General features: G+C 38.6%; 1 protein-coding gene across 2 annotated transcripts; it reads left to right on the top strand.

Annotated features, from left to right (window-relative positions):
* Positions 1 to 2,447: 2,447 nt before the first annotated feature.
* On the top strand, positions 2,448 to 26,852 carry LOC149005568 (Ribosomal protein L4/L1 family). Of its 2 annotated transcripts, none has more exons than XM_089169163.1 (9): positions 2,448 to 2,620; positions 5,194 to 5,360; positions 5,464 to 5,525; positions 6,373 to 6,499; positions 10,973 to 11,121; positions 17,578 to 17,685; positions 17,797 to 17,916; positions 25,589 to 25,762; positions 26,069 to 26,852. In XM_089169163.1, the coding sequence occupies exons 2-9, from the start codon at positions 5,249 to 5,251 to the stop codon at positions 26,168 to 26,170; spliced, it is 954 nt and encodes a 317-aa protein (XP_089025289.1). In that variant the 5' UTR covers positions 2,448 to 2,620; positions 5,194 to 5,248; the 3' UTR covers positions 26,171 to 26,852. The 2 variants fall into 2 exon arrangements, with proteins under 2 accessions (XP_089025289.1, XP_089025288.1); XM_089169162.1 differs by having other exon boundaries at positions 5,159 to 5,360.
* The last annotated feature ends 71 nt before the right edge of the window (positions 26,853 to 26,923 follow it).

The following is a 26,923-nucleotide window of genomic DNA, read 5'->3' as shown; positions in this document are numbered from 1 at the left end:
GTCCCGAGTCTCCATCTCGGGAGAGAGAGGCACCCCCGTGGGCGGGTGCATCTCTTCCCTCTTAGAAGGTCCCGAGGGCCTCATTCGGGAGAGATATCTCCCTCTTGGGATGGTTCACCTCATCCTTGAAGAAGGTCCCGAGGGCCTCATTCGGGAGAGAAACCTCCCTCTTGGGATGGCTCACCTCATCCTTGAAGAAGGTCCCGAGGGCCTCATTCGGGAGAGATACCTCCCTCTTGGGCAGGCTCATTTCTTCGTTGGAGAAGGGTCCCGAGTGCCACACTTGGGAAAAATATATATATCTATATCCAACTCTAGCATTTCTCAGAAGACTCTCTTGACTAAGTCAAGAAGAGTTAGTTACGCATAAACACTCAGCATATCTATTCAGAGAATTGGGGAGGTGAGTCAGCATAACGGCATTATCAGGTGCGACAAAGAAGGAGCCATTATTCCACTACTACACTCACTCCTCAACTATCGATCCGGAACTTAAGGAATCGCCGCTTCTAGATAACCTCTATATAAACCCACCTCCTACATGGAGAAAGGTACGAGAACTTTCATCTGAGTACTTACTCATTACGTTCTTGAGAACTTTCTCAAGAACCATTATTGTTGCCTAGGTTGACTTGAGCGTCGGAGGCGGTTCCCCGGCCAAAACTAGGCTGGACCGTTCTTGCTTTCTTTGTGTGTGCAGGCATCCCATTTATTCCAACTTGGTTGGGGAGCTCTTAAGGTGGTCATCTCAATATCCGGCTCTCAAAGAAGTTCGAGAAAGAAAGAAAAAAAAAAAAAAAAAAAAAAAAAATATTTTTTTTAGGGATCTATTTAGCTACACATAGGCATGTATCGATGGGAATCTAAGATCATTAAAGCTGGAAAAAAAAAATCCCTTGCTATGCACAGCATGCGTTTTTGATAGTTGGCTAGGATTAATTTTAAATTTTAAAAATCCTCAATAGTCTTATATTTACTTTGTTTTCTTAGCCAATCATTTGGTACATATGTTCATTGCTATGCACAACAGAGACTTGTGCACAAAAGAAGATATTTTCCCATTAAAGCTATGGTAGTCACTTGCCAAGGAAAAAGGAGGTTTTGTGTTTTGCTAGAGAGATGATAGGATGGTTTTTTATTACAGAAGCTAGAGAATATTAACCAGTCCTCTTCTAATAGATAGAATCATCAATATGATTTTCCATGGATAAATTGCTCTATTTTGTGCAATCCATAAAAGTAATACCAAGAGACAGCCAACACAAAGAGAACCCAACGATGTATTGTCAAAAGGTTTTTTCTTTTTGGGTTTATTTCATATACATGGACATTTTTCGTCTAAAAATTAATTTTAAGAGCAAAACCTACCAAAAGCCTATTTCTTTCACGGGCATTCTCAAACGTTCTCAATACAAATTTTACCAAACAGCTAGTGGAATGGTTGATTGCACTAACAAAAGAGTAGTTGATTGCAAAACCTCACTTCTCATGCACAATAGTTTGATTGTTGGGCCCGTTCTTTCTAATTCAACAAACAAAAGAGGGACGAAACGCGGAGAGGTGGGTTTAACTCTTGTCGGCGGCTAATGCCCCCATCCCCAATTTCCTCATATATAAAAAGTGTCTTTGTACATAAAGTTTTTTTTTTATCAAACACTTAAAATTGTGCTCAACCATTGTTTTTTTGATAAAAACACTAGAAAATGATTCTCGAAAAATTGTCTTTCTTAAAAAAAACCTGTTACCATACACTCATACACACACAGTATGGGGTGTTTAATAATTGTATGGAAATGAACCAAAAAAGAAAAAAACTGGTAAAATGTTTTTCTGATTTTCATATATTGTAAGAATAGAAAACAGTTGAAACGTGTCTCATAATACTAGTGTGTTTTTATGTGGAAGAAAAATAATGGATCCATACCCAATGGTAATTTTTTTTTTGTGTCATGCATGACTTAATAGAAAACAAAACAAAGAAAAAATTAATTTGGCCTATCCAACATATTAACGTGAAGAAGTTCCTCTAATTTTGGAAGTGGCTTTTGTAGGAGTTTCAGGATTTTCATAGAACATCTTTTAATACCAATCGGATACTTAGTTCCATTCCCGTCTAATGTGGGTGAAACGGATATGTCCATTTAATATAAATCTTTAACGAATATCATTAATAATGTTCCCAAACTTTCCTTGAATCTTTAAACAAAGATGAAGAAACAAAATAGTGGTAGGAGTGATTCCATTTCAATAGATTATGCTTCTATATTGAGAGCAACAAGAATGGGAAGCATTTGATAACGCTATGAAAATGAACCAAAAAAAGAAAAAAAAAAAAAAAACTGTATGGAGAAATGTTTTTCTGATTTTCATATATTGTAAGAAAAAAAAATAAAATAAAAATACTGGTAAGTTCAACACAAAAATCAGATTTGCAAAACTTATTTTCCATTCCAAAATACGGTAAGTCTAACTCAAAAAATAAATTTTGCAAAGCTAGTTTTCCATTTCAAAAACAGTTTTAATAAAACTGTGCCCCATAAACCCTATACCCGAACCCAGTTTTGACTTGCGAGGATTCCATTTCTCTGCAACTCGAGGTGTCTCGTGTCGATGTGCTCAGGTAACTTTATCTTCTTCCCTCTCTAATCTGGTTCTTCTTCTCCTCTCTAACCTCATCTTCAAAATTCCTTCTAGAACTTCAAATCTCATCCGGCCAACATTGCAACTTCAGGCGAGATATGTGTTGTTTGATCGTTTTCCACCTCACCTGAGATATGATTTGTATGATTTTTATATTTTTTTCTCTTTCACCATCTTATTCGCGTAGTATTGTTATAATCAGCTTTTGATTATTGGGTAGCTTGCGAAAAGTATGGTTTGGATGAGTTTTTTGGAAGTAAAATCTGGGGTTTTTATTTGTGCAATGTAACAACTACAAGATTCTTTTTTTGGAAAAACAACCACATGAATTTGTCATTTGAAGGATTCAAGATTCGATTGCTGATTGTGGAGATCTATTCTCTATCAATGTCACAAACCAAACCAAGTATATTACCTCCATTGCTAAGTGATTCATGGTTCTTGAGAGTTAGAACTCAATTGCCAATAGATGGAGGCTCCCAAATTTATGGGTCATTCGGAAATATGATGTAAATGCCCAGGGTTCGATCAGGAAACCTACGAGTGGGGCTGTTAAGTACACAAGCCTTGGTTGAAAGTTCTCTGTAACCTAGCTTCTCAATGTGGTTAACTCTAAATGAACGGTTAAGAATAGCGTGTATCTCAGCACTAGTCCAATTGTCCTCGGTGTATTCTGTTTTCTATTTCTTGTTATTGTATTATAGCTACTCTGTAATCTCTCTTATAAAGAAATATAATATTTGTCTCTCTGTTGTGAGTGAGAATAGTATCACTCGGTATCAGTTTGACTGGGCTCTGTTTCTATGCTTTCTTCATTCTTGGGTCTTTTTTGGATTTCCTGTTATTAATTGAAGGCTTTGTGCGAGTGTCTTTACTTCCTAGTAAAGGTTTTGAATTCAGTTGGTGCATCTTTAATGAATTTTTAGAAAAGTGGTGGTTGGTTTTTTTCAATTGATAGTATAATCTAACCATGGTTTTGCAATATTAAGTTCAAAACTATGTTAGATCACTATACTAATTATTATGTTATTTGATTATTGGATTTTTATTCTTCTTTGATATTTGTTTGTTAAATATGAAGTCTAAGTAACAGGATCACTAAGCCATGTTTCAGCATAGAGAAGGAAAGCTCATGGTGTGTCAGAGAGAGACAAATAGTGTAAAAATATCAAATCTTTTTAGATTAGAAGCTTGTAAGACTTGGGGATTACAATCTTTATGTAGGGCTTGATTGCATGGGGGGTGAGGATTAATTTCCTCTGTTTCTGTTGATTATATCATATATATAATGCTGGGATTGACAATGCTGACTCCATGGCAAGCAATACTGGTTATAGTTCCCTGATATTACTAACCTCTTTCAGCACTGTTGTCATTTCTTGTGGGGCTGTGGTGCCCCTGTTTTAACCCCGTCTGTCAGTTTTGTTTCTTATCGTGAGTTGGTTTTAGTAATCACTAATGGATTTTGGGCTGCAATAGTGTAACTCTGTTTATCTTTTCTCATTGTGGATCTGCAAACAAGAATTAATGTTCTGTTAAATCAAATGTGTTTTATTTGGTCTGCAACAGTGACTTTGTCTACCTATCAATCTTCTTCTTTTTTCCCCCCTGGTTAAATCTATTTATCATTCTTCACTGTGGATGCTTGCGCACTTGAATTCTTTGAAGTGAAACTGTTGATAATCCATGAGTAGTGAATTAGGTCATATGTAGGTTTCATGGCTTACAATAAATTTCAAAGTCCACTTCTTTTGTGGTAGCTTAATAACTGTATTTAAGTGTGTGGGTGGTTAGAAGTGATGGCTTTGAAGAATAGGTGGGTTCAAAATCTGGGCAAGCTAGCTCGGTAGCTTCATTTCGGTTAGGTTCAATTGAATTTAACATTCAACATTTGCTTTAGGGAAAAATAACCTGTGCCTAGCAGTGCCCTCTGCACCTTCTCAGGTGCTGTAATTAAAATGACTCCTTTCACAAAATAAAAATAAAAATTCTAAATTTAAAACCACTCCATCTCCCCTCTTTGATATCTATATTTGCACCCCCCTTGATCCCATCTTGGTGCTGGGTTCATGAAATACCTTAGGGAAAAAGTTAGCAATCTTATCTTAGTTTTTCTCATGTCTGAGGTCCTTATGGTCTGAGACTGAACTGAAGCTTGCAATTTTGGTTTCTAGCTGGCACAGAAAAATGGAGTTACTTGAAGGAAATGCACATGCAGAAAAATATTTAGGTTCCTGTTTTATTTATCTGAACTAAAGCTTGCAGAAAAATATTGTTTTTAAATCAATATTGTTTATGGTCTGATACTGAACTAAAGCTTGCTCTTTTGTTTATCTGTACTAAAGCAATGCTTCTGGCATAGAAATGTTATTCAATGCACCCTAAGTGTGCTTTTCAAATTTACTTCAATAGAGCACAGTGCAAATGCATCATTGATAAATACTGGAGAAGCCTTTCTAAATTTTCTCAATCATTTGTTCGATTGAGCGACAAAGTTTAATTTAGTTCTTCTATTTAGGTGCATTTTTGTTCTTTTTTGAGTCCTCTGACCAGAAATGCAAGCGTGATTTTCTCTGGAGATTTTCATTCTGTGAAGAGAAGCTGTGAGATGGCCTATTCATTGTCGAGAAAATTCATACGCTCATTGGGATCTTTATCTGCTGGCAATTTTTGTGAAACTTCGAAGTTGGTGATTGATCGATCATTTCACGCTTCTAGCAGTGAGAATGCTATTCTTTTTCTTTTCTTCAGTCGGCAGTGGGATTTTACATTTGAAAGAAAATTAGCCCTTCTATGGTTTTGATTTCTTCTTGTCTTGGACAGGGCTGTTAGGTTCTGTTACTCTCAATAAATTATCTGTATTGGAATCCTCTACATCTTGCAAGGTGCGTGAGCCCATCACTTACATTTGGATGCTAATTCAATTTTTACTTGTTCTGTTTACTTGATGTAACATGAGTTTTTTCTATGCTTGGGATCAGCTTTATATATTGAAGATATATATCATTTCTAGTAGGATGAATGAAGAAGTAGAAGTTATTAAAGGAAGAGAGAGGTTTTTCCCCCCTTTTTTTAAATAGCTGGCTGGCATTGCCCCCTTAAATAATCACTTTTATCACTTAAGGCGGGGGAATAACCAAGTCTTATAATGAAAGTGCGTCAGAAAAATCAAATTTAAGTTTATGACAACAAATCAGCAGTTAAAGTTGGATTTTCCAAAACCAGCATATCATTCCAAGGAAGTCTGAGGCCTCTAACCATTAAGCAGTTTCTGAATCTGGGCTGAAACCCATCAAGTGAAAATCACTGTAAATCAATGCATATTTCAGTAAGATAAGCTCAAAAATTAATGCCAATGAACCGTAAAAGACAAAAATGGGTTTTATTACTTAATAAAACTAGGGTTCAGTTTTTTGGGTCAGGGCTGGGGGGGGGGGATGGGGAGGGTTGGAATTGATCCTTCTGACTTGAGGATCTAGTAGTCATGACATGATATTGTTGTGTAATAATCATAGCGTACTATGTATAGTTAGCCATTCAAGAAGCCGAACTCCTATTCATTAAGTTTAACTAGGTTTTGACTGAAAGTAGCTAATGTGGTGTCTAGTCATATAATCATATTACTGTATTTTCATATATTATTTCTCTTCGATCATTATTTTGTTTGCCCATTCTGTTTGCCTTTCTCAATAGTAGTTGAGTTGACAGCTAACCCACAATTATGTTATATAGGATGGTCAATCTTTTTTCCCTGGCCGTGGTTTTTGCACTTCCATACTTACTCCTCAAGCAAGTGAAGGTTCATTTCCTCCGGAGCTCTTATCCAAGCAGACTGTGCTAACTCCTGATCGTACACCAGGTATGAAAAAGAAATTTGTTTCGCATATTTCTTCTTCCAAAAAGATGTTAAAGATGCACTTATTGGGATAATTAGTTACTGGTTCAAATGCAATTCCCAAATACAATTCCTATTTTGATAATCTTGCCCAATTTGTAATAACTAGATATGGGTCTCATTGAGTCCAGGGCGTTGTCTGGACCTTAGACATTTTTATTTTTATTTTCTGATAATTATTTTGCAAGTTATTTAAGAGTCCTTGTCTAGGTGAGATTCCCAATTGTGTTGGGATAATGGGATTGCACAGTTTGTGTCCATTTAATTCTTCTTATTTTTAGGACTCCATATATACTCTTAGAATTTGGAATGGAGTCCTCTAGACTTGGTTATTGAGTTTTCTTGTTTGAGTCAAAATCTTGGTCAAGTAGTAGTTAAGTTAGTTATGGATAAGCCAATTAGAGTTTTAGTTAGTTTTCCAATTTAGAGTTCTTTTTTATTTCTTTACTTAAGGCCATAAATAAAGCTTCAAACCATGCAACTAAAAGTTGAATCAAATACAAATAATTTGGTTTTGGAGGCAAGTAAGTCTTGGTCTTCTTGGGAGGGCAACAGCGGATTTTAGGTGATTTCTACTTCAATCTCAGCAAGTATCTTTAATTCCAGCATATTCAGCATTCACAGCAGCCTCTCACCCTTAACCAAGTGAGTACAGCCACTCCCTTCCCCATCCCAGCCCTTCTTCCCTCTCCCCTGTCTCACAGCAGCCCTCCCTCACCCTTCCCCTTCCATTGCAGGCATCCCAGCCCCTCCCCCACCCTGTGGCACCACTAGAAACCTTTCCCTCTCCATCGCAGACTTCCTTAACCCCTCCCAAAACCCTGCAGCACCTCTAGGATTCCTTCCCTTACAAATCCTAGTTCATCCCCTACCCTCCCCTAACCTTAAACCCTGTACAGCCCTTCCCTCTTTCCTTTTCTTCTTCTTTCTGATAAAAACCAAGGAGGATGGGATGTATGAAATTTCAGATCTTTCCAGTCTTGGGCAATTTTAGGGTTTTGGGGCTTGGGTTGGATGGTTTTGATAGGCCATGGGAATCTCTAATTGGGTAAATTTTGGTGGTCTAAGGGATCCAAGAAGATTAGGGATCTTTTCAAAACCTAACGGGTGATAAGGAAATAGTTGCAGGGCTGGTCAAATGGGGAATTCTTGGGTGGATCTTTGAGAATCTTTCCATATCTCTTTCCTTTCCTTCCTTTCTTTTTCTTTTCTCTTCTTTCTTTTTTCTTCTTCTTTCTATTCTTTTTTCTGGTTTGCCACGAGAAACAGAGAGGCCAAGAGGGAAGGGCAGGGTTATCGGGGGTATTGCAGGAGCTGGGGAGGTAGGCTGTAGGTCTAGGGGAGTCGTAGGAGGGTGGGGGAGGGGTCCTAGGTAGGCCTGTGATTGCAGGGAAAGGGGAAGACAGGGCTGCACAAGAGCAGAAAAGGGGGTGGGAGGGCTGTTATGGGTTGAGAAGGGATTGTACTTACCTGGTAGGATCTGAGATGATATTCAGTGGCTGTAAACTGAGGAAGCTTGCTGGAATTATTGCTTGAAGACTGAAGATGGCTGTTGGAACTGCAGAACTGATATTAAAACTTGAAGAATTGGAAATCTAGACAACCACTGGGTCCCCCTCAAAGGAACACAACTGATTTCTCCTGTGGTAGGCATGATATTATATAGCCTTTACAAGACTCCAAAATAAAATCAAATTCAAAAGTCCTAACTGACTTAGACTTGGGCTCCTTACTAAACTAGACAACTCCAACTGAAATAAGAAACTAATTGGGATTCTGTTATTAGATTAGAAATCCAACTGAAACCAAATAAAAGAAAAATACCCCTTGAGGGGTTTGCATGGGACTAGCAGTGCTTGAAAGAGGTACTGACTTATACCATAATCTGCAAATTTTTCATCGATCCAAATAGTAAATAAGAGGGAAATGGGTTCCTATCTTTAAATTGCCCTTCTTTAACCTCGTCTGAGCACCAGCTCACAGAACCACCTAAGCATTCAATTGTATTCAGTTCATCTAACAAGACACCAACCACCTTGTAGAATCAATGCTGGATTTCACACCAATCTGATAATCTAATGTTAATTTGTGAGCAAATTACCATAGTTGGCACAGCGACGAGGCGATGCGAGGCGGTTTTAGCTAGTTGGGGCGATGAGTCGACGAGGCGCCCTCCGAGGCGCTTTTGAGGCGGTCGAGGCGTTTTAAGTGAAATTTTTACTTTATGTACATCTCATACACTAATTCATTATAAACCTATCTTATATATAATAAAAAACAAAAGCCAAGCCTACCAAGTCATCCAAAACACAAACCACACAAGTAGGCCAAATAAACCAAGACAACACGGAGAGGAAGAGCAGAACGGAAAGCGAGCGAGTATGAAAGATGTTGAATGACCAAACAACAGAATCAAAACACGGAGTAGGATAGGATGCAGAACAAAGCGGTCGAGATGACACGAACAACAGGATAACAACCACGGAAAGTCACGAGAAGTAGCATGTCACAAGAACCATAACGAAACAATGCAAGCAAGCACAAAGAAGTAAATAATTAGTTAATAACTCCAAACAAAAATTAAATAACGAGTAGCAACATAACATGTTAAAACACAAAAGAAAAAGAAAAAGCATGTGGCGACAAGGCGCCGAGATGGTGAACAAAATCACCGGAGGCCGCGCAAAACGTAATGAATTAATGTTACAAATGATCCCATGTATTCCGTGTAACATTGTATAAGCATTCAGCCATTAGATTATTCCCAATTGGAATCTAATTTCCAATTTATTTGGCCTGATTTGAAAAAAAAAGGTGGTTTAAAACCCAAAGGCGGCGCCCGGGCCGAGGCGCCGGCGCCGAGGCGAGCCCGAGGCGACGCCCGAGCCGAGGCGCCGCCTTATGGGCCCAACCGAGGCGTCCGCCCGGCCCAAGGCCGCCGGGACGCCAGGCGGCACGCCTTGACAACTATGCAAATTACTGAAATCCCTTCTGGAGCTAGGCAAGAGCTCCAGACCTGAGTGTTCGTTGTGATTTGCTTATCATGGAAGCTGACAGGATCAATGAGTTTAGTGTTGACATTGCCCAAGATGGGAGCACACACCACCCCCACCCCACCCCCACCCCCATTAACACACTCACACACACAAATGTTAGGGAGAAAGGGAGAGGAAAGAGGGATGAATTCAGCCACATATGAGCTGCACCTTTCATTATAAACAGTTGTAGGAAAAGAAAAAAAAAAAAAGAAAAAAAAAAAAAAAAAAAAGGAAAGAAAGAGAAAAGAGAAAAAAGGGTTGGGGGTTCAGACAAGCCGGTAGGCTTTGACCCCAAAAAAGAAAAAAAATGCCTCATTCTTCAAGTCTGAAAACTTTATCAGTTATGTATAAATAGAAAGAGATCAGAGGACTTTGTACTAACCCTGTAACTGGAATATCATAAACTATTCAAAGTAAAACAAATGACTACAAGTTAAAATTCAAATAAACAAATAGACTACTAGTATCCTACTAGTCCCATGACCCAGGATTGTACCTGGTTCTTTGTTTGGGTTCAACGTGGTTTAAGGAACTGCTGCTGCATTGCCTGGTTCTGTTATCGTTCTTCACTTAAGGTTTCCTGTGGTTCCTTCCTATCATAACTAGGACTTTGGTTTGAGAGGAGTTTTTGGTTCCAGACTTTTAGTGTGTTGGCTGTTGAGTGAACTCCTACTTTGAGTAGGATTAAATCAGTGGTTTTGAATGCTGAATCAACACTCACCATCTAATGATCATTCCATCTGATTTCATCCCATAACTTTCAGGTTTTATTTGAGTTTATATTCTTCGCATTATGATCATTAGTCTGAACTTGAATTTAGCGTATGATCACATCTCGTAGTTTCACTAGGAATGCCCCATTAATTCAGATCTGACCGTTGGGGATGCTTGGACCGATCTGAAAGTTTCAACAGAGACCAAATTCAACTTGAGTTTCACCTGCTCTGGTTGTCTAATTATTTTATTCAAGTCATCTTCTATTGCTGGAATTTTGTTCACTGTTTTTCTTCTGTTTATTACTGCTTTAACCTTTTCAATCAGCATTTCATTACATTAGGGTGGTAGTATCTCCCAGTATAAATGCCTCCTTTCATGCTGATCTTTTAAGGTCCATTTGCATGCTTCTGTTTTCCTGTTCTGCAGTGCATATTGTCACCCTTCTTTTCCAACTGTCAAGCGTTTCTTAGGTGGAAATGTTTTTCAATTTTGCATTTCATGTTGTCTTATTTTTTTAAATAACTTTTTGGTTCTCTTTTATCCTGTATTATTCATGTAGCAAACTATGATGATTCAAGATTTGAAGATAAATAGATAAATTGGTGGATGTTTTAGATATTGATATTGATATATAGACATATTTTACTTCATCACCTTATTAATATTTTTGTTGATGCTGTAGGACGCTATGATGACCTTGTAATACCAGTGACAAATTTCCTTTATGAAGACAAAGGCTTCATGGTTTTAGCTGGTGACGTTTTTGATGTACCTATAAGGAAAGATATTGTTCACCGTGTTGTAAGATGGCAACTTGCAAAGCGGCAGCAGGTACTATATATTCTTTCTTGATTTCATACCACAAAGCTGTATGATCCTATTGAACCCTATATAACTATCTTGCTGAAGTCCATCGGGTTTAATTTACTGCATTAGAGATTTTTTGAACTATTTATGTGATTATGCTTGTCAATAGCATAGTGCCTGTGTTGGCTTTGGCAAAGAAAAATAATAGTTTTTTATTTTTAAAAAAAATTTAATTCTTAGATTCTCATCCCCAATGAATATAAGAAGCACTCTCTCTCTCTCTCTCTCTCTCTCTCTCTCTCTCTCTATATATATATATATATATATATATATATATATATATTTATTTTTTTTTTTTGTGCTCACATGATAGATATGTTTTTCTATTCCACTTCTTCACTGCACTATTTATATACTTGGTTTATCTAGCCAGTTATTTGGTTATAAGCTTTAAATTAAACTGACAGAGTGTAGATAGTAATATGAAATAATTTAAGGGGAAAAGATTGTTACACTGCCTTTGTACAGATTCCTTTGTGGCATCCTCACATAAAAACAGTGGGCTCAAAACCTCTTCCCATTGTGACCATGTGGGCCTCATGTGGGTGATAGTGTGATTCCATTTCCAGTCCTCATTGGTTGTGGTGCATAGGTTTCTTACAGTGCCCTTGTAGAATACCCTCACTGATTTGGACCCAGGGTCCGAAACGCTGTTCAGATAATTTATTGGCCCACTTGATTAACAAGCATCAAAAGACAAAAGGATAATAGCAACTTTGTAATAGCCAGAATATCTAATTGGTAGGTAATGAAGATAAGCCTAACAGTAGTTAAATTCAGATTTATATTGGGTTGATTCATATGATAGGGAAAAGGGTATCCTTGAAACTCAGGATAAAACATGAAGGATTAATGGATCAAGGGAAGGGGTAGGAATCAAAGAAAATATATTAAGGTGACTAGAAGAACTGTGGGGTGGGAGGAGGGGTCGTCTTCTACTCTTAGCGAAGAGAAAGGGAAGAGAAACTACAGTTATTCTCGAAGACCACTCCTTCAATCTCTGTCAGTAGGGACTGAGGTTGAGGTAGAGGGATGTGACTCAAATCTCTCTCAAATCAAAACCATTTGGTGTCCATTATTAACTTAACACGGGTATCGAATCCCTGATACCAGCCCTAGAAAGCTTCAAGTTGCAGGTTTTTTCAAGGGTTTGAACCTCACATAGAGAAAAGCTTTTGGATATGAGTTCCTTAAGTCTGAATGACCTTTGCTTGATATGATTCAACACCTCAAAACTCACAGCCAATCAGTTGGGGGTAAAGAGTTGGCAATGGGTTTCTTTGAATCTTTGATTGTTCGTTTACAATGGAGAATACAAAACCAGTTGAAAAGAAAAGCATATGGGAGAATAAATAAACAAGGATAAAAAGAGAGAAAGAGACAGGTGAGGGTTCGTGCTGTGAAGGGTGAGAAAAGAAAAAGAGTGGAAGAATTGGGCTAATAGCGTGGGGATATGGTCACATGACCTTTGTACTTATCTGTGAACTTTGTATCCGGTGTCATTCACTCTTTCTCCGGTGTTGCACTCGAACCTATGCCCATACCTGTCCTTGATAGAACCGATCTGATTCTCTGAAGTTTGCATATCTATGTCCCTGGCAGCGACAGAATAGGAAGTTAGAATGGCTTAATTGGTTTTGGTTTGGACTCTTTAATCTTTCTTATGGAGTGGCCAAGACCTTGGGGGACCGGTGATCCTCTCACTTTGCTCGAGCTCTTAAACTTGATGATTGGGCTGATATGCTTGTGAAGATGTACTTGTTGGAAGTCGTTTATGAGTTTGGGGTAGAGCCACAGAATAGCTTTGGGGGTCATCCATCTTTGCTAAAATAAAAAAGACCATCCCTCTTTTTCCTGTGCTTTACTAGTAGGACCCTGGTTGCCTTTGACCCTCATAAGTCAACAAAGGAGGTCCACAAGGAACCTTGCCTACACCACCGGCTTGTTCAAGAAGGGGGGCCTTCCATTATTGAATAGTGCAGGCACCAGCCTGACCTACCTTGATTTTCAAGCAAATGGATAAAAGGCCTTCTTCCCTACTGCTGCTCCGCTGTCGACCTGTGAACAAGGTAAACCCAATGGGAACCAAAAAACGGGAGGGTGAGCTGTGCCACTTAAAGAGGAAACCCGTGAAAAGCAAGACCTCAGCCTACCTTGAAAAAGAAGTTCCAGAGGCATCTTCCATTCATACCGATTTGGGTTTTTCCGCACCATATTTAGATGTGCCCAATGCCCTTTTTTTTATATAGGGTGGTGATCCACTTTTCTTGACTGGCGCCCTCCCTCAAGTAGACAGGCAAGGCTCATCCCTTGCTTGTTTGCTATGGAGTTGCTTGGTTCTTTCATTACATGAACAAATGCTTTGCAACTAAAAGTAAATGGTTAAATTTCTCTTTCCCCTTCAAGTTTACCTCCAGACCCTCTCCTTTTCAGTCGAGCAGCTTCGCTGGTGAGTCGAAACATGTACGAATATAACCAAGCGGAGCGCTGGACCGGCCTATCGAAGAAAGAGATCAAACTGATGTCGTAACGAGCGGCCTTCTTTTTCTGGAAAAAAAAAGATAACAAAGACTCAAAATAGTGTAGTCAAATTTAGGTTAGGGTTTGGTTGGATCTAATGTTTAGTGACACGGAAGTGAGTGTTGGGGTGTCAATGGTGAAGCTTGGATAATATTTTGATGGTGGAATATTGCTGAGATTAAAGAAATGCAAATTGTGGTTGGGTTTCCAGACTTGGGAAAGAAAAACATGAAGAATCTTGGGTTTCTAATGGTGATGGTACCAAGAAGGCCCCTCCCCAAGGCAACACAGAAGGAAGGCCCAAAATCAGCCCTTTCCTGCAACCTGATAGGGCAGCCTAACCTAGTGAGTGGAAATTTGGTCATTTTACTGTCCCCTGAGTCCTGTTTTGGTCTTATTAGGTTCATCTTAATTCTAGGAGTCCAAATCTATTTCTTGTTTTGAGTTTGAGTCCTTAGTTAGCAAGTAATAGAGTCCTTGTCCCATTAGGACTCCTAGTTGGAATCTTATATTTATGTTGGGTCCTTCTTAAAGTTGCATTCCTTCTTAAAGTAGGAAGTTTTAATTTGTTTAGGAGTTCTTAATTAAAAGTCCTCTTCTAGTGAATTGAGTCTTAGTATGACGAGGAATTCCAATCCAAGTAGAATTCCTTGTCGAGTCCTTGTCCAAATACTCTTTTTTATTTGGTGAGTCCTAGTATGATTTCCTTCAATTATAAGGCTATAAATAGAGCCACCCCTATGTGAACAAATCAGTTGATGATTATTGAATAAATAATTGATTGAAGGAATTGGTTGGAGTCATGGGTTTCCAAGGAGGAAAGCCCACGGCTGCTGGAGGTTATTAATTTTCTGCAGTTTTTTTTCCCCAAACTTTTTGGAATGGTGGCTTTAGGGGGTGGGGACTATTACATGTACCACAGGGAACGTGGAACCTGTGACCTCTTCACTAAGAGGTGTCGGCTATTACCAATTGAGCAACACTTTGATGGCAGCATTTGATTGGTGTCGTCTTCTTCAGCAAATTCAGCATTCCCCTTCTTCTAAAACTAATAAACAAACATCCCTAGCCTTCCCGACTCTTCCCGCTTCTATTGAACCCTTCTTTGCATTTTTTTTTTTGAATTTTTGGACTTTGCTAGAGACCCAAAATTCAAGGTCAGATTACACCAATCTTACTGTTAATTTTGTCCCAAACTTTGGGAACATCTTCCCTCAACCCAATTTGACCTCATTCTGACATTTCAGTTTCTAGATTCAATTATTTTCTTGAATCATTGTGCTTTCAAAGACCCTAAAAACAAGACCTTAATAACTTTTAATTTAGCTATCCAAACGCTGCCAAACTTGGGGGATCATATCCCTATATTGTTACCTACATTCCCTCCAAGTTCAACCATTCTGACACCTATAGACCCCAGTTTCCCATTTCAAGGAATATATCTCATATGTCCTAGGGGATGGGTTATATATCCTAGAGATCCTTGGAACGTATTTGACCACAAAGAATTAACCTAACTTTTCCCCCCTAAGAACTCATCCTTCACAACCCATATCACAAAGGAACACTATATCCCCTAAACTCCCAATACCCCAGAAACTCTAAATTTTAAAAACCTTAATCTTCCTAAACCCTAGACCTGAAATTTCAGTTCTGAATTTTAGTGTACAGCAGGTTCAGGTCTGGAGATCATTAAACCCTAGACCATTAGCCATACCTGAATTCCCAAGCCCTAGAACCCTTCAAATCAGCCCTGCACCTATACCGCGGGATTGTAAAACCCTAATTTTACTCCTGGTTCACTTGAATTGATCTTGGAAGACTGGGTCTTGATCTGGGGTCAAATGGTCAGACTGAGATGCAATTGGGTTCAAGTTCTCCAATGAGTTTGGGAAGTTGATAAGACCCCAAAACCAGTAGAACAAAAGTGACAAACAGCAGCAATACGTTAATAGATTCAAATCAAATAACCCAAAACAGAACACGCTACATCAGTAGGTGATCCTACACTACCCGAGAGCTATCGCCCCCTCCCTTATTTCCCTTACAACTTCAAAAGCATAATCGACTATTCTCCCTTCCCCTACTAATAGTAATTAATTTCCTAATAAAAATCCGTTAACCAAATCACACCAAATCCAATCTCAAAAGGCATCTTGTATCTTAACAGAATCACCCCACAGTAAATATCTCTCAAATATTTCCTTCTATTCCTAGCTGCTGTGCATCAGATCATGTATCCTTCCTTCCTTGCCTGCAAGTATAGACTCGTGAGATGAGGGGTCTATCAGAAGTGATCCAAATTTGGGACTGTTCTGATGGCTGGTTTGGTCTATGGAGATTTTAGGGGGGGTTGATTGTTTCCAGAGATGAAGGGACAGCTAGGTTTAGAGTTTAGAGGATTAGAAGAAGATGGATTGTAGTTGTGGATTATTCAATTTGCTATTTGTTGAATAGCAGCTTGAATGGTTGAAGACAACCTTGTATCTTACAAAGAATTTCCGAGCAATCAGAATGGATAATGTAGCCTCAACAGGGTGACGGCCAAAATGCAAGACCAAATAGATGTACAGCAATCAAGATTTGGGTTTGTACATTTAAGGGATTCTAGGATTTTTAGGGGTTTTAGGGCTTGTAGGGTGGGCATGCAAGGTTCGGCTAGAGGTTATAGGTTTAGTGTTCTTGAAACTTGATTCTGAGCCTTGTTATTCTCAGTTTCAGATCGAGTCCCTAGCGCTTTAGGGATTTGGGAATTTAGGGTTTCTTAATGGTAGCTGGGGCTGAGGTAGGGTCGAGTGCTAGAGGGAGTGGTGGAGTTATGTTTGTAGAAGGAGAGGGGATTTTGTGGAGGGAGTTTGGGAGATAAGAAAAATTAGGGCTTAGAGAAGGAGGGTCAAAGGGGGGGGGGTAGGGGAGGGAAATATCAAGGTGTGAGAGGAGAAGCTGAGAGGAGGCTATGGATATTGCTTATCACTTTAGAAAGGCTGAGAATATTGTTTATTTGAAAGAAAACAGTCAAATAGTGCCGCTGCAGGAAATTTCCTGAACTAGAACCCTAGAAACCTCAATCAAACCTTGATCTCTACTGTAACTCTCTCTTCAATAAGTTTATTCATCAAAATTTTGTTGCTACAAGCATAGACTGGCAATTTATAACCTTTATTACTGACTCCTAGTACGTAAACATCAAAAACAGAATTTGTCCTATTTAAAATAGGACTCCTACTTATTTCGTCCTAGTCTGACTATAACCAATTAAAAACAGAATTAGACTCCTGACAAGTTCTGGAATAAACCAGACCTAGCTGTACTCAAATAGAAGTTCAAGATTACCAAAGTGTCCCTGTTGTCAAATCATGCTTCAATGCTGCTGGGCCATGCCATGTGCTGCCTCCTAGGCCTTCCTTAGGGCTTTGGGGACCTTCAGGGGATGGGTGTGGGGACCTACATCAATGGAACTTCAAGGGATCAAATATGGCAGACTTGGGGTTGCTTGAGGTATTCGGTTGAAGTAGATGGAAATAGGAGTTAATTCAGGAGGCAGTAGTGAAAAAGAAGATCTCTTTAATTACAATTGTTTATGGTAGATCGATGACATAGAACTCAAATGCAAATTATGACTCAGTAAAACTAAGGTTCACTGTCAAATCTACATTAGGATTATAAAATCAAAACTAGACAAAAAAAAAAAAAAAAAAAAAAAAAAAAAAAATTTTGTCCTACACTGTTGATTTTAGTGCTGGTGGGGGGATTTGCTATCACTACTGTATTGCTTGTAAAGGAAGAATCCATATACATATGGCTGGTTTTAGCCAACTGAACTTATCACTATGTTAGTCTTGTGTAGGTTGTGCTTGCAAATGTGAAATATTAATTTTTTGTTGTACCAACTACAAACAGGGAACTCATTCAACAAAAACCCTCAGTGAAGTCAGTGGGACTGGAAAAAAACCATATCGACAAAAGGGCACAGGGCGTGCAAGGCATGGGACATTGCGTGGGCCACAGGTAAATTTTAGTTCTACGTTTTGCTTTTTGATTCCTTGGTACTACTTTGCTCTAAATATTACTGTATATGTTAATGTAAGTATAGAACTAATGAAGAGATTATTTTGACAGTTTAGACATGGTGCTACCATGCACGGACCGAAGCCACGAAGTCATGCAATCAAGTGTCAAAAGAAGGTACGGCGCCTAGGACTTAAAATTGCTTTGTCAGCTCGGGCAGCAGAAGGAAAGGCAAGTCTCTCTCTCTCTCTCTCTCTCTCTCTCTCTCTCTCTCTCGTGCGTGCACTCGGATGTAAACACCAAATGGAGGTTCTGTCTTCAGGATCAATCCAAGTGAACCAGCAGTAAAATTAGGCTGGACCACCAAATGAAGGCTCCAGGGTTTACCATCACCCTACAGCCCTACTACTAAATTTGTTCAAGTATAGGGTATTTTGGTAATTTTGCCCATTTTCGTGGTGTTGAGGTCTGGGTTCCATTGAGTCCAATTTGTTGTTTGGACCCTAGATATATTTTTGTTTCTTACTTGAGTCCATTATTTGCTAGTTATTGAAGCCTTCGTGTTTGTGTTGGATTCCTAGTTTGTGCAGGAGTCCATTAAGTAGTCCTAGTCCTTGCAAGAAACCAACATCTTCTTATAGAATTTGAATTGTAGTCCTCTAGAGTAAGTTATGAAGGTTCTTTGTGCAAGTTAAAGTAGAGTTCTAATTGTAGGTTTCCGACTTTGAGTCCTTTTATGATTATTTTTAGAGGCTATAAATAAAGCTTCCTACCTCTGTAATTGTAAGTTGAAGTTGAATAAAATTCGTTTGGAGGCAAGTAAGGTCATGGGCTTCTTGGGAGGGCCATGGTGGATTTGAGTGATCTTCCTCATCAAGTTCAGTCCTTCAAGTGCAGCCATAGCAGTCCTAATTTATCCCCCATCACTCTACAGCCCTTCTCCCTCTCCCCTAGCAACTGCAGGCTTCCCCACTCCCCTTTCTCCACTGCAGCAGTAGGAAAACCGCATTCCCTCTTAGTTGAATGGCATAACACCCTTCTTTCCATCCCTACCCTCAGTTTCATGAGAAGATCTTCATTCATTACGATCTGAAAATTCTGCACTTCATCTTCTTCATTGGAAAATTTTGCAATTCATCTTCAACCTACGAGCCGTAATTTTACAAAAAACTATAACACTCTAAAACCTCAACCAAAACATTGAACCCTCTTAGGTCAACATCTCCTGCTCCTATTCTACCTCTCCCTAACCCTAGTTGACTACCTCAAGAGTCCTAACGCAAGTAGGATTCCCAAATCAATCCCAAACCACATAGAATTAAGTCTGAACTTATAAAACCTCAACCACAACCCCTCCCCTAACCTTACTGAAACCCTGGAGCCTTAGTTCCTAAACCCCAACATAAATTTTTAATTTTGAAATTCAACAACAGCAGTAGCCGAACCCTGAGTGATGCAGAATTGAAGACATATTTAAGAAAGAAGCCACCCAGTGGGTCAGGCCCATCAAAGGTCTAAAGCTATCAGCTCATGACTTTCATGGGTTAGGGATGTTTTAGTGGGTTAAAGTTAGCCCACATATTCATGGTCTAGACCTAAGTCTAACTATAGTTCTTGTAAAGTCAATAAAAGAGGCTATGCTTTGAAAATAAAAGAACTTATTGTCAAAGGAGTTTTCCTTTGTCAAGAGTTAGGTAGTAGTTGAATTATTAATAGGTAGGTGGTGTTAGCTAGTGGTTGGATGTTATCATTAATATTTATGTCTCTTTAGAATGCTATATAAAGAGACTTATATAAGAGGTGAATACACAACTCATCAATTGAAATCAAATTGTTTTATTAGCATTCCTTCTCTATGGAGAATCCTTGTGTTTGATCAAAGTAGGTTGGTGTTCGATCCAATCGATCTACCTTGCGGTGTGAAACTCGGATGTTACATTCTTATTCTCAATTCCCTCATATTGGCCTTTTCAGTTTCTTCATCATAGTTCTGCCCCTGTTTTGAAGATATATTCACCCCATATTGTTATGCTATTATCCTTATAATACCACTCTAGTCTCAACCCTTTTTCACATTTAAATTCTGTTTCATCTTAAGTCTATCAAATTTGAACTTGATTCCCTGTGAAAGGTCCTATTTGGCTACTGTTTTGATCAATTAAATACAGTACTACATTACTGAGCCTATTCAGTTCAATCCTAAAACCGATAGACCTAACCTCAGACCTAAATTCCAGATCTGAAATCTTACATTACAACAAACTTTAAACCCTAGAAACAACAACCCGTAAGTCCCCTAGCCTGGCTGAAACCTATCCTAGCCCTAACCTAACCTTATGATTTTTGTATGTTACAAAAGACCTATATTGAGGGCAATTACAATCCTAGAATATTGCTGATTCTATTGAGAGGATCCTAGAGTGAGCCTAATTCTAGGGCAATATTCGTACAAGCTAAACCCTAAAATTTGGTTCACATCAATAGGGTTTCAATACCCTCTGACTATGGTGTAGGGGCTGGTTGAGGGTTGTTAGGGCTTGGAAAAGGGCTACTAAGATTCAGTTATGGCTTAGAGGTTAGGGTTTAATGGAATTCAAGTCTGAACCTTGCTATTGTTTAGATCTCAAAATTGGTACTCTAGTCTAGGGCTAAGGGAAAGGCTAGGTTTAGGGTTTAAGCAACCATTAAGCTGCATTCCTATAAAAAGACTTGGTGGTGGGATGGTGAGGTTCAAGCAGCCATTAAGAATAAAAAAAGCTAGTTTTAAGATTTGGCTCAAAGGACAAAGGATGTTGAAGATCTTCAAAGGTATATGTGTTGTGGTTCTCCTCATAAGAGGACATCAAATTTGACTAACAAATTTGGTGCATTTTTTCTCAAGCCATCTTTGTTGATAAAAGAAACACAAACATAACAATATACGTGGTTCGGATTTGCTTACATCAACGGGTGTAATGAGACTTTTCACTATGAGAAAGTAAAATACAACACTTGTATAATGCTTGGATTTATAACCAAACCCAACTCTGTATACAAAACTGGATACCCTTATACACCCTCTCTCAATTCACACTCTCAACCCTTGAAGAGTTTCAAACCCACTACTCCAACACAGAAAGCACCTCACTGAAACCCCCAGAACCCTATACTTAATGAGTTCTCTTGTGAGTTCTCTTGCTCACTTGCATCTAGCTTAGGCAAACCTCCTGTTTATTTATAGATGGGGAGGTGAACGATTAATAGAGAAACAAACCTCTCACATTAATTGCAGTTGTCTTTTTGCAATTAATAAGGAGATAAGGAGAGAAGAAAAACACTCTCCTTTATCCTCCATTAACATTTTTTTTTTCTTCTTTTGTCAACAAAGATGGCTTGAGAAGAAATGCACCAAATTTGTTAGTCAAATTTGATGTATCCTCTTGTGAGGAGGACCACAACAAACTCCCCCTCCGACTCATAAGGAGGGACAACTTATGCTTGCCATGCTTCTACAGTAGTCATGTTTGCCTTTTGGTAGAGTCTTTGTCATCATATTTGCTCCATTTCTATAAGTATGGATTTTCTCAAGCTACAACTGCTTCCATTCCAGTACATCTCGTATCTAGTGATACCTTACATGGATGTGTTTGGATTTATTATGGAAATTCGGATTCTTATTTATATGAATTGCACTTTGGCTGTCGTAGTGAACGACATACCTTTCTTGTTTCAAACCGAGTTCTTGAGTGAATTGCTTTATCCACAACATCTCTTTACAAGCTTCAACAATAGCGATGTAATCTGCTTCGATCTAACCATATCAAGTTTAAACAAAATCATCTAACCATTGGCGAATAAAACCAACGACCTTTCGATCTAGGACTTTCAATTTTGCTTCAGACATCTGCTTTGGTGTTGACGATGCACCTTTTATGGGAGCATACAAGTCTTTGCAATATAACAAATCTTCCATCTTAGATTTACATATCATCCAGTTGCTCCCGTTCAAGCTGATCATCCGTCCTACGACGCTTGCTTCCATCGACATCTTTTATAAACAGTCATGCGAACATTGCTCTGATAGCACTTGTTGGAAAAAATACTAATAGACGGTTCACTCTTTTGAAGCTTGTAAGGAGATGGTGTGGATGAAGCAATTCACTCAAAACTCGGTTTAAAACAAGAGAAGTATATCGTTCACTGCGACAGCCAAAGTGCAATTCATATAAGTAAGAATCCGAGTTTCCATTATAAATCCAAACACATCCATGTAAGGTATCACTAGATATGAGATGTCTTGGAACGGAAGCAGTTGTAACTTGAGAAAATCCATATTGATAGAAATGGAGCAGATATGATGAAAAAGGCTCTACCAAAAGGCAAACATGACTACTGTAGAAGCATGATAGACATAAGTTGTCCCTCCTTATGAGTCGGAGGGGGAGTTGTGGTCCTCCTCGCAAGATGACACATCAAATTTGACTAACAAATTTTGTGCATTTCTTCTTAAGCCATTTTTGTTGACAAAAGGAAAAAAAAATATTAAAAGAGGATAAAGGAGAGAGTTTTTCTTCTCTCCTTATTTCTTTATTAATTGCATGAAGACAACTGCAATTAATGTGAGAGGTTTGTTTCTCTCTTAATTGTTCACCTCCCCATCTATAATAGATGGGAGGTTTGCCTGAGCTAGATGCAAGAGAACTCACGAGATAACTCATTAAGTATAGGGTTTGAGTGAGGTGCTTTATGTGTTGGAGTAGTGGGTTTGAAACTCTTCAAGGGTTTGAGAGTGTGAGTTGAGAGAGGGTGTACAAGAGTATCCAGTTTTGGATACAGGGTTAAGTTTGGTTATAAATCCAAGCACTATACAAGTGTTGTATTTTACTTTCCCATAGTGAAAAGTCCCATTACGCCCGTGGATTTAGGCAAAACCGAACCATGTATATTGTTTATTTTGTTATCTTTCACGTGGGTCCCGCACAAGTACTATTCACGTGGGCCCCACTTGGGCACTATTCACGAATATTTTTTTTTACTATGTCGATCTTTTTCATAGGCAAGAAAAGAGTGAACCATCTATTGGTATTTTTCCCAACAATATGTTGGGTAGAAATAAAGCTAAGAAAATTTTAGGAAAAGCAAGGGGGGAAGAAGTGGGAAAATTTATATAATAAGCTGGCACGGAGGAAGGGAAAAAAATCTATTTATAAGATAGCCAAAATAAGGCAAGAACAATGGAGATCTTGACCATGTTAGATGTATTAAAAGTGAAAAGGTAAAGTTCTAGTACATGATGAGGATATTAAGAAGAGATGAAAAATCTATTTTGCTAGTCTATTAAATGAGCATATTTAAGGTATTTGTGATTCGGCCGATTATACCATTCACCAAGGCACCAATTTTCTAACACATTAATAATTTTTTTTCTGAAGTTAGGAAAAGGAAAAAAAGAGAGCTCAGAGGAGGATGAAAATAGGCAAAATACAAGGTCTTAACAAAATTCTAAAAGAACTATGGAAGAGCTTAGGAACCTACGGGCTCACTTGATTGATTAAGTTGTTTAATAAGATTATGAGCGCACACACACACACACAAAATCCCGGATGAATGGAGGATAACTTCGTGGTTCCAATTTACAAAAATAAAGGGGATACTGAAAGCTGTAATAACTATCGAGGCATTAAACTGATGAGCCATACTACGAAATTATGGGAGAGAGTAATTGAAATCCGTTTGAGACAACTAATCACAATTATGGGGGACTAATTTGGCTTTATGCTAGGAAGATCTGCAACGGAAGCTATTTAGCTTAGAAAAGGAGACTTATGGAAAGATATGGAGTGTGTAGGAAAGACTTTTATATGGTACTTATTGACCTAGATAAAGCTTATGATAGAGTTCTTAAAGTGTTAATTTGGCAAGTACTAGAGAAAAGAAGTGTTGGAAGTAAATACGTGGACATAGTTAAGGATATGTATGATTGTTTAGTGACAAGCGTAAGAAAGTGGGGGGTTAAAGTAATGAATTCCCAATTACAATTGAACTATATCAAGGATCAGTTTTAAGTCCGTATTTATCTGCAATTATAATGGATGAATTAACCAAAAACATTCAAGATGAGGTTCCTTGGTGTATGCTTTTTGTTGATGATGTTTTGTTGGTAAATGAGACAAGTAGGGATTAATACCAAGTTAGAATCATGGAGAGCAGCTTTGGAATCAAAAGGCTTCAAACTGAGTAGAATGAAGACATCATATCTAATTTGTAATTTGGTCATTAGCGGACGAACGATGTGATGGTGAAACTTGATGATAAGGAGATTTCTCAGAGTGATTATTATAGGTACCTTGGTTCAATTATAAAATAAAAAAGGTGATACAAATGATGATGTTTCCCAAAGAATTAAAATAGGGTGGATGAAGTAGAGAGGTGTGTTCGGGGTCTTGTGTGATTGATGTATTCCTTTAAAGCTTAAAGGAAAATTCTATAGGACCGTTGTTTGACCAATTATGATTTATGTTGCAAAGTGTTGGGCTGTTAAAAAGAATCATATAGATAAACTTATGTAGTCAAAATGTGGATGCTAGATGGATGAGTGACAAAACTAGGAAGCATAGGATAAGGAATAATCATATTAGAGTTGGTCTAGGAGTAGCTCCGATAAGTGATAAGCTACAAGAAAGTCGTTTGAGGTGGTATGACCATAGCGGAGGCTTATAAATTCCCTTGTATGGAGAAGTGACATAATCCAGATTGAAAGAATTAAAAGAGCTAGGGGCAAACCTAAAATAACCTTAAGGCTGTGTTTGTTTGCTGGAATAAAGGTGGGGTGGGAAAAAAGGGGTGGGAAAGTTCTTGAAAAAAGTGTAGATTTTTTACATTTCCTTTAAATCCCAAAATGGTAGATTGTTTGGTTGCTTGGGGTGGGAAAGTGGGAGACAAGTTTCCTTGAATCAAGGAAACTTGTTTGCTGATGTGGCAGCCCAACTTTCCCACCCCATGCCATTTTAAAACCCCATATATTTGGTGGGACTTTGTGGGAAAGTTGGGAAAAGTAAAAAGTGGGACCCACCCTATCACTTTTCCACAAAACCCTTTCCTTTCCTTTCCTTTCCTTCTCCCTCACCCCACTACACATGGGACCCACATGTTTTTTTTTCCCACCCCACCTTTGCAAACAAACGCAGCCTAAGAGAAGTAGTGAGAAAGTATATGCATAGCTTTGGCTTGTATCTAGCATGGTCTCAAATAGAGCTGATTGGAAGACAAGAATCCATGTAGTCAACCCCATTTAGTTAGGACAAGGCTTGATGATGTAGACGATGGTTTAGGGTTTTAGGAAGTAGGGGTTTTAGGGTATAAGGTATGGGGTACAGGGTGTAGGGTATAAGGTTAGGATTTAGGGGTTTAGCATTTAGGGTTTTAGGTTTACAGGTTTTCAGGGTTTTATGGTGTCAGGTTTTCAGGGTTTTAGGATTTAGGGTAATAGGGTATCGGGGTTTAGGGTTTGGGTTAGGTGTTAGGGCTTAGGGTATAGGGTCTTGGGGAAAGGGTTTTGGATTTAGGGTTTTAGGTTTAGGGTATATGGTATAGCGTTTTATGGTGTAGGGTGTGAAGTCGGTATGGGGTTTAGAGTTTTTGGTTTTTTTAGGTTTTTAGGGTTTTAGGCTGTAGGGTGTAGGGTATACGGTGTAGGGATTAGGGGTTAGGGGTTTAAAGTTTAAGGGTGTAGGGTGAGGGTGTAGGGTATAGGGTATAGGATTTAGGGTTTTAATGATGTAGGGTGTAGTGTTAGGGTTTGGCGTATAGGGTATAGTTCACTAATGTTTTTGTTTATGCACTTGAAGCTATTGTTGGTCAATAACAGCTGCAGTTTATCAATCTTGGCTGTGAATCTGATGAATGGAATTGTAATTTTGAACAGCTTCTTGTATTTGAAGATCTGGAGGTGCCTACCCACAAGACTAAAAACATTGTGAATTATGTCTCACAAATGGAGAGCACAAAGAAAATTTTGCTGGTTGATGGTGGTCCAATCAATGAGAAACTTAAATTGTCCACACAGAATCTTCATTATGTCAACGTTCTCCCCTCAATTGTAAGTTGGCATAGCAGTTTCTTCACTAATTTCTGTTTTAAGAGTTAAATTACTTTAGATGAAATGTTCTTTCATTTATTCTGTTATAAATACGTAAATGACATTGGAAGTGATCCTTTTTTTGGTTGATACTTGATGCACTGAGATATTCTGGTCAACTAGAAGACAAAGAAACCTGAATATCCGAAAGTTGTTTTCTGTTTGCCAATGTACCTCTTTTGTTTGCTCCTTTATGAATGATGATATGTGTTATTCGATAAAAAGTTCATCTGGGTATTTGGGATTTCTCATTGGTATGATGTACAGGGTTTGAATGTGTATAGCATATTGTTGCATGACACACTGGTGATGACGCGTGATGCTGTTAGTAGGATTGTTGAGCGGATGCACACTCCTATCAATCGCTGATGGAAAATGAGGAGAGTTGGTATCATCGGTTCTCTTACTGGGTGTTGGTATTTTGTAGTTTAGAAGAACATTTTGTACTTTGATAGTTTCAGGTGACAAATCCCGTAAGGTACTTCAAGGGAATTTTGATAGTGTTGTTTTCCTCTGGGGCTTAGTCTTCCCCCTTTTTTGAGGTTTTCAAACAAAAACTACAATTGCATTTTTTCAATTATCTTTAACTGCTGCATAATTTGTTGACTTCCAAATAAATTTGATGCTTGATAATGGATGAATCCAGCAACCCATTTGATGTGGAATTACCAGGTGATTACAATGACAGTCTCGGTTGGTGAAGGTCACACAAGGTCATGAATTTAACTTTCCTCTTTATCTCTTACTACCATCACCACCACCACCACCATCATCATCATCAATGGCGATTGCAGTTGCTAGTAATATCTACGGAAGACCGCTGCTGCTTTGGGGTCTACCAGGGCCAAGAGTTTGTGGGTGATGCTGTTCTAAGGTTTACTGGTGTTGTCTTTCAAATCTGGGCTCGACCACTGTCACTAGGAACCCTGATTGCATTGCCATTTGCCAAAGAGTTACACTTACACCACTATGTTACAATGCCCCGTCTCTTGATGTCAAAGCCATTGAGTTTGTCCATGTAGTTCAATACGAAGAGCTTTTATATTTTACCTATTATGTATTAGGTGAGATGCCAGAATTTGGCTGACTTTTTTAATCGTTCAGCTATTTATGGCCAGAAGG

The sequence above is a fragment of the Hakea prostrata genome, chromosome 9, assembly GCF_041222555.1.
Source record: "Hakea prostrata isolate BN-2017 chromosome 9, UWA_Hpros_2, whole genome shotgun sequence".
Classification (NCBI taxonomy): domain Eukaryota; kingdom Viridiplantae; phylum Streptophyta; class Magnoliopsida; order Proteales; family Proteaceae; genus Hakea; species Hakea prostrata.
The sequence above is the reverse complement of the archived record's forward strand: the minus strand, read 5'-3'. Positions and strand labels throughout refer to the sequence as shown.

Coding starts and splice junctions, on each gene's coding strand:
- LOC149005568 (XM_089169163.1), top strand. CDS start 5,249: ATGGCCTATTCATTGTCGAGAAAATTCATACGCTCATTGGGATCTTTA. Junction 17,686..17,796: donor GGACATTGCGTGGGCCACAG/GTAAATTTTAGT, acceptor TTATTTTGACAG/TTTAGACATGGTGCTACCAT. Junction 25,763..26,068: donor TCAACGTTCTCCCCTCAATT/GTAAGTTGGCAT, acceptor TATGATGTACAG/GGTTTGAATGTGTATAGCAT.